This window comes from Pteropus alecto, unplaced genomic scaffold (genome assembly GCF_000325575.1).
Source record: "Pteropus alecto unplaced genomic scaffold, ASM32557v1 scaffold61, whole genome shotgun sequence".
In the NCBI taxonomy this organism is placed as follows: domain Eukaryota; kingdom Metazoa; phylum Chordata; class Mammalia; order Chiroptera; family Pteropodidae; genus Pteropus; species Pteropus alecto.
Window position 1 is genome coordinate 7,938,144 of NW_006434835.1, and position 10,562 is coordinate 7,948,705.

The 10,562-nt window shown below is 42.0% G+C and overlaps 1 protein-coding gene and 1 pseudogene across 2 annotated transcripts in view; one reads left to right on the forward strand and one right to left on the reverse strand.

The window, feature by feature from the left end:
* The window catches only part of NBAS (neuroblastoma amplified sequence), a 250,417-nt gene that overhangs the window by 49,840 nt on the left and 190,015 nt on the right, over nucleotides 1–10,562 (reverse strand). For both annotated transcript variants that reach the window (XM_006910241.3, XM_025045807.1), the window contains exon 45: nucleotides 1,756–1,974. In XM_006910241.3, the coding sequence (XP_006910303.1) occupies nucleotides 1,756–1,974 (219 nt within the window). The remainder of the gene's footprint in view (nucleotides 1–1,755; nucleotides 1,975–10,562) is intronic.
* LOC112478506 lies at nucleotides 9,930–10,048 on the forward strand (annotated as a pseudogene).

A 10,562-nucleotide genomic window follows, 5' to 3' on the forward strand; every position in this document is an offset into this window, starting at 1 on the left:
TCTCCGCAGGTTGAAGGCCTTTCATTTAGGCTGCACTAACCTAACGAGTTGTAAGATGTTCTTTCACTGGGTTTATAAAGAGAGGTTAAAATCAAGGCCTGAATTTAAAAGGGACAAATGTATGACACCGAAAGTTTATTTTCAGCATTTGCTATGAAAGGTGCCTTCATAAAATCAAATAGTGCCCAGTGTAGGAACCAGAAGCATTTCCTATCACGGACCTTCCATGGTCGACCCAAAGCTAATTCACAAGCAGCCATTTAAATCACAGCCTTGTTGAAACAAGCGGCTGTTTTTGTTAATAACCTTCTTGGCCCCAACGCACCATTCTAGTCACTGAAAGACAATACTTGTTCCAAGGAGAGTAATGACAATCTTCTGGATTTGAATACAGTATATACAATTAAAAAAATAAGACAAGTATTTTAAAAATTTTAAAATTTTTTAAAAAATTTTATGCTCATAAGTATAAATCACTTTTTTTTGAAGAGTTGATGTTTGCCCTAGTTCTTTAAATTATGGATTGTAGCACTGTGAGTGTCGGCAGGATAAAATCAAGATTGGTGCAGCCAACGTGTTCCCTTCCAAGGCTTCTGTACTGCTCAGGCCATTATTTAATGTTATTCATTAGTCAGGCTAAAAAAGACACTGAAAAACACAACAGCTAACAGACTTTTGAATTCTTCCCTTTCTTTTCCACAAGGGGTTTATGTTTATGTGTCTCAAACAATTGTGAAGTCTTCCGCTGGTTCCTCATCTGAACTCACCTCCACTGACTGATCTTTCTAGTGAGGAATACTTTTTTACTAGCTAAGAATACAATTCAATAAACATATAAGGTCTAGAAAAAATAAAACATGAGGTTAATGGCCACTCACGAGTTCATTTACCATAGCATTAAAGAGGTAAATGGAATATTATTTATACATCTAAATGTTGTTTTCACCTATATGAAACCATTTACTTATTGAGTTGTCAACTTTTTCGGTTATGAGAAAGGATATCTAAAAATCCCGCGACTGTGTTCTTTGTGACAATACAGAACGAGAGCTCTAGAGGCCGCAGAGGATTCGCCCCCAGCCCCGCACACGGGTCCTCACACCCCAGAGCGGCAGGGGCTTCTGATCTCACGGGGGGTGCTTTCTGAGGCAGCACAAGGGTCTCAACTAGCAACCAACAATGGGCAGTTTTACTAGCAAAAAAAATTCATACCACTAATAAAGTTATACTGGAAACATGCAACGTAAAAACAGGATGAGTACATGCAATTAAAAAAAATAAATAACTGAAACAGAAATGGGTGGTTATTTCTGATTTTTTTTTTTTTTTCTGAAAATTAGTGGGGAAAAAATTAGTCCTATCAGTTAGAGAGAACGACGCCAACCAGCTAGAAGTGGAGCTGGCAAACCACTGTCCTTCCCATTTCTCAGCTTTGGTGACTCCATCACCCGGGCCCCCACCCTGACTGGGTTCAGCTCAGGCCCGAGCTCTCCCTCCCTTCCTACCTCCTCGCCTGCTTCCTCTCAGGTTATCAATTGCGTGAAGTGGCCCCAAATCCTTTTTTAAAAAGTGAAAGCCAAAGTGACAATCAAGCGCTAATGAAGGAGTTAAAGGATAAAGGCTTGAGGACAATTTTCAGGGATATGTGGAATATCGAAAACCCTATCAAAACGACTAACATAGCTTTGACGGATCAATGAAAGAACGTGCTGATAGTATCTAGCGACTGAGCTTAAGGAGTGTTCATTTCATTACCTGCTCACTATTCTTCAGAGAAACAATGAAGCTATGGTTGAGAGTTTCCAGGTGAGCAAGTGATTTCTCCAGATGATTCAAGGTATCTATGTAGGTCATTTTAGAATCATTAGCTTCTTCAATGTTTTCTTCCAAATTTCTTTTCTTTGGCTTCTCAATAAAATGTTTGACTGTCTTAATAGCCATTCTAGTCATCTCTTTACGTTCTTCCACAGATAGCTTTAACAGAAAAAAAAGTATCGAACGATGAGACAAGCCTACGTTATTACATGTGGTATATTCAATAAGGTATTAGTGAGACAGAACAAAAGTGAAATTTTAATATCTACAACTTTAACCAATGAGCAGGACTTAGTATACTAGCTTTTCTTCTGTGACGAAAACAGAAACAGTGATTTGCAGTATTAGTGAACAGAGATACTTTTTCATCACTACATATCTTGTCACCTGCCCTTTGCTGCAAGGCGAGCTCCTCGTGGAGTCTCAGTGCCGAGAGCCCCCCGCGCCCGCGTCCAAGCGCATGGCCCAGGCCCTGGACACGCGCGCCCCAGCTCAGCACTGCGGTCGCGGGCCTCGCGCTCCACCGCGTGCTGTCACAGAACCTGCTGTTGACGCGAGACGTGGCTGAACTTTTTCAAAGTTTAAATGTTTTGACCTCATCACCGGTGTCAACAGAAAAGTTTTTTTCTCCCCTTATTTTTAACGATCTTTCAAAATAACTAAATAGCCTGACACTTATTAAGAATGTAGCGTGTAAACATATGTCACCCTTATTTAATTTTCCTGAGAGAGCCAGGACCTCTAAGATGCAGAGTGATATTATGGTAAAAGATAGAAGGCCTTTTTTCTGACTGGGAATTTTATTTAACAGGACATTTAAGTTTTTTACCCCTTTACTTAAAAAAAAAAAAAGGTTAATTGCTGAAAGACTAGAGGGTGAGTTTATGACATATAAGTTTAACACCGAGTTCACTGATAGCAGACTTATTTTCTCTAAACTCTTCTATGATGGAATGAATAAAAAGTCAAAGAGAATGAGATTGCCAAAATGTACCAGAGTGAAAAATAGCAATTTTCTTCACCAATCCTAGTAGCCACGAGGTACTTTCATTCGTTAATTGCTGAAAGACTAGAGGGTGAGTTTATGACATATAAGTTTAACACCGAGTTCACTGATAGCAGACTTATTTTCTCTAAACTCTTCTATGATGGAATGAACAAAAAGTCAAAGAGAATGAGATTGCCAAAATGTACCAGAGTGAAAAATAGCAATTTTCTTCACCAATCCTAGTAGCCACGAGGTACTTTCATTCTTAACCTTTTTCGAAGCCCACAGAAATAACACATCGTTCACACACATCGTTACTATAAAAAACAAAGATTTCCTAAAACTATTCCCTGACAGCAATTTGCTATTGCTATTTTAAAAATGTGAATTTTGTAAAATAAAGACAAGTGGATAAATTGTTCTACCACTCAATAAATAGATATTGAACATCTATTTTCCAGGGCCTATGGAAAAAATGAGATAAAAACATGAATCGGGCTCAAAGAAATCACAGTTAGTATAGAATATAAGATAGCAGGAAGGGGAAAAATTAAGGAGTCAGCCATGACATCTGCAAATCTTATTGGGTCTACCTTTAAGACATATCCCGACACCACCCAATCCCCACCACCCTTCCCGACACCACTCAATCCCAAGCCACCATCACCTCTCACGTACTGCAAAGGTTCTAACTGGCCACCCAAGTGGCAGAAAGGGTGGCAATCGCTAGACACAGGCATTATGTGGACACCCCGGCATTCGCCAACCCCCTTGCAGCTACGATGAGCCACAATGCAGCCCAAGGAATCTGAACGAAGCGGTGTGTTACTTCTGAGCCAAGGCCACACGTATCATTTCCAGTCTCCCTTCTTTCCCAGCCATGGCAGTTGAAGAGGATGCTGATCCCCGAAGGCACCAACACAAAATGGTAGAGCATCCACTGGCCTGGACCCTAAGTGACTTTGTGGTACAGAGCCCTTTGCCATCTCTTAGTGGAACAGGAGCATGAGGGAATGTGAACCTTTATTGTGTTAACCACTGTGATCCTGCGGTAAACTGGTTACCCCAGCGTTCCCGAGTAGCAGAGTGAAATTTTAAAAACACAAATCTGATCACGTCACTGCTCTCCTCAAATCTATTTAGTGGCTTCCCAGTTCGCTGAGGATAAAACGCGACAGGCCCCACAGGGCTTGCTCTTCACCTCGGCGCCTTTCCACTTGCTGCCCCCGACTGAAATGTCCCCCCAGGAGGCCTCGCGGCTTGTTCTCGTGCTTCGCTCAGGTCCCCTTCTCCTGACCCTGCATTATTTTTCCTTCATAACTGACGTCCTGTGTTTCTCTCTGCTTCACTGTCTGTCACCGTTATATTCCCAGAACCCAGAATGATGACCCGTACATAATAAATGCCCAATTTACTGAATGTATAGTGAATATTTTAAAAAGACAGCAGAACAAAAGCAGAGTTACAGAAAGGGAAATGCTCATGCTGTAATGTATGACCACCAGTGAGCACTTCAGTTTAGATACAGCAGGGGTGGAAAGGGCCAGACAGAAAATATGTTAGTCTTTGCAGGCCACATACATGTGGTCTCCGCCACGAATTACTTTGTGGTTTTTATTTGTTTGTTTGTTTTTTGGTTGGTTGGTTTTTACAATCCTTTAAAAAGAAGTAAAAAACCATCTAAGCTAAGGGCTGTACAAGAACAGGCAGTGGGCTGAATTTGACCTATAGGCCACAGTTTACTGCCTCCCTCCCTGATCTATAATATTAAAAGGTTATATTTAAAAAGATGAACTGAGAATAAATTATAAGTGGTTCTGAGGGCCAAGTGAGCCATGGAATCTGAACTAGAGAGGTTCAGAAGCCACGGAGGGCAACCTGTATACTGAGGACAATTACATGGAAATGTCTCATTCGGTTCTCACTTACACACATACCATGGGAGAATATTATTCCAAAGAAAAATATGGAACCACAGGTATCTGAGAACAAAATGTCATCCTTTCTCAAGCCTCCCACTACCTGTCTTTCCAAAATCAGTTCAGAGTTCTTGCCTTCAGAAGCCGCCCCTGCCACCACCTCCTGCCCAGGTTATAAACCGGCCCCACGCGTTCCTAAAGCGCTCGATGTCGACCCCGGACAAAGAACAGGCCACACTGCGTTAAAACAGTCCTGTGACCTGTGCACCCCCCTGCCTCGACACTGAGATCCTTCAGGGCCCACACTGTGCTTTTCCATCTCTGTATCCCTAGCCCCTAATATGATGTTTACCCCACTGGAGACAAAAAGAAAGAAGCTGCTAAATTACTGAACGACTCTGATCAATATACAGGGGGAAAAAAGAATCTTTTAAAGTGCAATGAAGTGACATGTTCTCAACATGTCCCTAGAAACTTGTGATCCAGAATGTGCCAGAAAGCTCCAATTTACCAAGACTCTGCAATGACCTGTACCTATAAGAGAGCCCTAAGACTGAAATTGCAAAAGGACATTTTACAGGACTTCAAACAAAAACAAATGGGGACCAGATGTATGCCATCAGGACTGTGCCAGTCCGCGGTAATCAGAAGTCACGCAGGAAGAGGCACAAGGACACTAAAGCAGAGATGACTTTCGGTTTATTCATTCGATACACATCCACTGAGTGTACGCTGGACTCTGCCTTAGACTAGGTGCCGGTGACACACACAATTAGATCAGGTCCCTGCCCCTGGGTGTGTCAAAGTCTGGCTGGAAATACAGAGATCGAAGGCAGAACAAAGAAGCAGGATGACGTAAAACTGCAACGGAGTAGACAGGAGACGCTGCGGAGGGCCCTGGAAGGTGCCCGGCCCCAACTGGGAGGAGGGGCTGGGAGTCGGGCAAGGTTTGCTGAAAGGAGGCTACTTCTAAGAAGTGCCTTCAGGAGTGAGGAGGCATTAAGACAGGAGAGGAAGAATTCCGAGAGGTCATGAGGTCCAAGGAGCAAGTGGGGAACCTGGGAGTCCAACGGCCTGGCTAGAATACAGAGTGAGAGTGAAGACCTGTCAGAGAACGAGGAAGAATTACGCTGCGCTGACATCGCGAGGGGCCAGCGGGTAGGCCAGGCTGCTGGCCCCGCTCTTTACCAAGCGTGGGGAGGGATGGAAGAGAGGATCTTAAGCAGAAGAGTGACACAATCAGTATTATCATTTTCACGTAATGATCTGATTTGAAAGTCACCAAGACAACTCTCATGTGTAGGAACTTCGAGGCTGATAAATCTTGCTAAGCAGATATTTTTTCTTTTTTCTTTCTTTTTATAATGAATACAGCATGACTTTGAAGATAAGGCTGATATTTAGGAAATGGCAGGGGACTTAAGAACACCCAGTTGCTACCCAGAGTCAGGTGGAGAAATTGGGGTTTGCATACTGTTTACATTGCTAACAGTAACTATATAAAACAATTAGAAAATCAAGACCAAAATTATTTTATTCACATATTTTTTAACATCCCAGTTAATTTGAGATTGAAAAAAAATTCGTTGACCAGTAAGGGACAGATAGATATCCACTCATTTTGGTTTCCATTTAAAATCTCACCTTACTTTTATTTCATTTTTCCCTCCTTCAAGCATACTTCAACCCTTACCAGATGCTAGGCCTCGTCCTGGCACAGGGATACGAACATAAATTAAGATACAATCTCTATCTCTGAAGAACACATAGTCTAATGGGAAAGTCATACATAAAAAGTTATTCATAAAATGTGACAGAAGTATACATTATGTATGTTGGTGCACCTAGAAGAAATGTCTTAGAAAAGCAAGCAAGTCTTAACAAAGGTGGAGACACCTGAGCCAAGCCTTGACTTGAGGGGCATTTATTCACTTGGGAAGAGGTGGTTGGGGTGGGTTTCGGGCAGAGAGGGCAGCGCAAGGACTTTAACGAAGGCTTTTGTAAGAGAATGTTCTATGGCTGTGACTCCCGGCCTTTCATTAGGCTCTCAAACACCCAAGCATGTAATAGACGCCCACTTAAAACAGTGACTCATGACCTCGAGAAGTCTCAGGGGAGTGGAGGAGTGGGTACAGAGCAGCAGCTAACAGTGTATTTGGGAAAGAGGAAGAATTGTTTTTAAAAGATCAAAATATCCGTGGAGTTTGATCTACCTAGCTCCTCCTCCATTCCACTGCCGAGAAAAGTTAGCCACTCCTTCTCCCCCAGCCTCACTACCCCAGAAGCATTGGTGGTGTAAAAGGGAGGTCTGTGTGTGTTCAGACAAAGGACTGTCCTGCAGGAGACGAGATGCCAAGGAAGGCTGGCTCAGCACGGTGCCATGTTGAAAAACTTACACATTCTCCTTTAGGGCAGTGGCCTTACAGAGAGGAGTGTGTACGTCACCAGCACACACAGTCTTTAAAAAGGGTACACAGGTGCATACAGTTTTAAGGAAATCAGTTTCTGAATTTTCACCTTCTGTAAATACTTTCTTAAAACTGATTGTCTCGAGAACATGCCAGAGGTCAGGGGGTCCAACCTGTTCTCTTTTCCAACTCCCACTTGGCAAGAGGTCTGCCTATACCCACAAGAGAAGGGCCTGCCTCACATTCTTACTGAATATAAACAGGATACATTTTCCTGGAGTCCAAAAAGCTCCAGAATACCAAACGAAGGGACAATTTAAAATACTGGTATGTGATAGGATTCCAATGAATGGATAACAAATTTCTTGATGCATGTCACGAGGTTTCCAATTCTTTAATTTTAACAAAATTTATGAAAAATCTAATTGAGTCATCAGCTGACATATCATTAAAAATAATTTTTAACAATAGATCACTATGTGATTTCGGGCTGATAACTTGGAGGGCATCGAAAGAATTGAGTGGCACTACTATGACAAACTCCTTCCCCATCCACTAATGGAAATGAGGCCTTTAAATATTCATATCTATAAAAATGTAAAATGGAAAGAATTGATGTTGAGTGCAATCTCATTCTAGCAATAAGTAACAGTCATCCAAGGGCACGTAAACTAATTAAAAACAATGTTTAAAGCCCTACCCACCTCATTAAGATGTACATTCTAAATACAATTTTATTATTATAATAAATGTTTATTTATCAAAACTTTTAATGCATCTATGTTGTTCTGATCTAATGTATACTGCAATAATTGAAACAGTAACTCAAAAGAGTAATTTTTTAAAAAAATCTTAGAGCTCGATGGTCATAAGGAAAACTTTAAATGTTAATTTCTATTTATATAATTATTTTTGATGCAGAAAAACAAAGTTTTAAAGCATAAAAACATGGCAGTATGATAAAATTACACGAAAATACACCGCACAACGTACAAAACAACTCTGTCCAAACTTCTTCACTAAGAGACTTGATCAAATTCTAGGGTGACTTCTGGCAGCCAAAGATCATGCCTGTAGGATGACCACAGTCCCTTTTAAAATGCCCGAGAAAGCTCAAAGCTGCCGGCAGAATTTACTGTTTGTTCCAGCCAAAACCTGGTGATAGGTCGATAGGCCCGGAGCCCTCTCTGAGAGCAATCACTTTAGAAAGCTTGCAGTTATAAATCCTTTCTCTGTCCCTTTGAGATGGAAATCTTCCGCCACCCAGAACTGTCACCTTGAGGATCTGAAAGCCATCTCTTTGAAATGCTAAGTGCCTTGCTCTAACTTGCACATCTCAATCATAAAGATATGAGAAGTCTGTCTCCCAGGCAGGTGTCAGCAGGCAAACCCAGACGGCCCCGTCACAGGGACCAGCATCCCCCCCACACCCCTTTAATAATGCCCTTCAGGGCCTTTCCTTTACCACACCCCAGGAACTAAAGTCCCCTGCTTTTTGTTTCAGCGACTCAGTTTACATGGCCTCGCTTGCCTGCTGCAGTAGTTAACAGTAAAACAAATATGTCTTCACCCCCTTTAACTGGAGTCTGGCTTTATTTCTCTTTGCCAGAAGAAACAAGGTAGAAATAGATTGAGGAAAAGATATAAGCTTTCTCACTGCTAAAGGTATGCTTGTTCTGAAGGGACAGTGGTGGGTATCGAATCGTCATGTCAATGCAGATTTCCCAGAATAAAAACAGAGCTATGTAACACTTTTTAATTTAAATGTCAGTATTTAAAATATTGGCAATGACATCATCCTTTGTAACCATTTAAAATTATGACAGATGTTAGATAACAAGTGCTGTGGTCTGAATGTTTGTGTTAAAATCCCAACCCCCGAAGGAGATGGCATCGGTAGGCGGGGCCTTTGGGAGGTGCTTAAGCCATGAGGATGGAGCGCTCGTTAGTGAGATTAGTGCCCTTATAAAAGAGGCTCCATCCAGCTCCCTCTCCCTTTCTCCTGTGAGGACACAACAAAAAGGCAGCAAAGGATGAGGCCGTAAAAGGGCTCTCACCAGAACTCGGCCATGCCGGCACCTGTATCTCAGACTTTCAGCTTCCAGAACTGTGAGCAATAAATTCCTGTCATTTATAAACGCCTGTTGTTTATAAGCTACTCAGTCTGTGGCGCTTTGTCATAGCTGCCCGGACAGACTAAGGTGTCAAGTGCGTGAGAGGATAAATTCTCTTTCTTAGGCACATGAGTAAAAAAGTCTCAAGGCCACTGCTTTGGAGCACTGTTTCCCTGAGGTGTGATTTTGGGTCACTGATATTGAAATCAACAGAGCGCATTTCAAAAACGCAAATTCCTGAGCCCTTGTTAGATTTACTGACTCGATCTGTGGGACTGGGGGAGGCAATGGCATTAGAGGGAAGAAATCTATATTTTGCACAAGCTTCTCTTGGTTAATTCTAATGGAAATGGAAGTGTGTGACACATTACTCAAGCTCTGGGGACTCCTCCAAGTGACCCAACCAATTGGCTGGTGGTGAAGGTGGGCTGGCAGTGGCTCCTGGGGCTGAGGGACAGTCAGGAAGTCACTACAAGAGTTTAGAGAGGTGGGTAGGTGGGGCTGAAAGAAAGCGATTTAGGATTTAAATAATATATGTAAAAGAACCGAAAGACACCAAAATGCTGTTTCGTGCTAGCTGCTGGAGTACGTACCACCCTCGAGGCATGCAGCCAGGTGCCTGTCAGTTGATCCAGCAGCTTCCAAACTTTTCAGTCCAAGACCCATAGTAAGAAATAAATTGGAAGTCTATGGCCATGCCACCCTGAACAAGCCCGATCCTGTCTGATCTTGGAAGCTAAGCAGGGTCGGGCCTGGTTAGGACTTGGATGGGAGACCACCTAGGAAGACCAGGTGCTGTAGGCGTAAAATATTAAAAATTTTAAAAAATAATGGATTGTAAACTGACAAGGTCCTTGCAATCTGTGAGGTCAACCAAGGGTTGCCTCGCCTAAAAAAGAATAAAAAAAATGAAATAAACAGATTGTATATCAAAACTCAATAGCATTACGATATATGTATATACATATGTGCAGATATTAAAAGCAGACAAAGGTTTCATGAAACAATGCAACCCTTACTGAGCTGAGATACATTCTGATAGTGTCTATTTTAATTTGCAGTCTAGTGTTCTTTTTTTGTTTCTAGTGCCAATCACAGCATTCTAATTGCAGGATCCACTAGTGGGTTATAACTCAGAGTTTGTAAAACACCTGAAAATCTGCTCCAGTGATGACAACATTACTCTCAGGGACTAATAAACATCGGGGCTACAAACAAAATATCAAATTATCTAAGCTGGATTGAATTGACTGCATTAAAAAAGAAATCACTTTGTTTTACCAATAGCATAACAGTTAATCCCTTCTGTGTTGCCAGG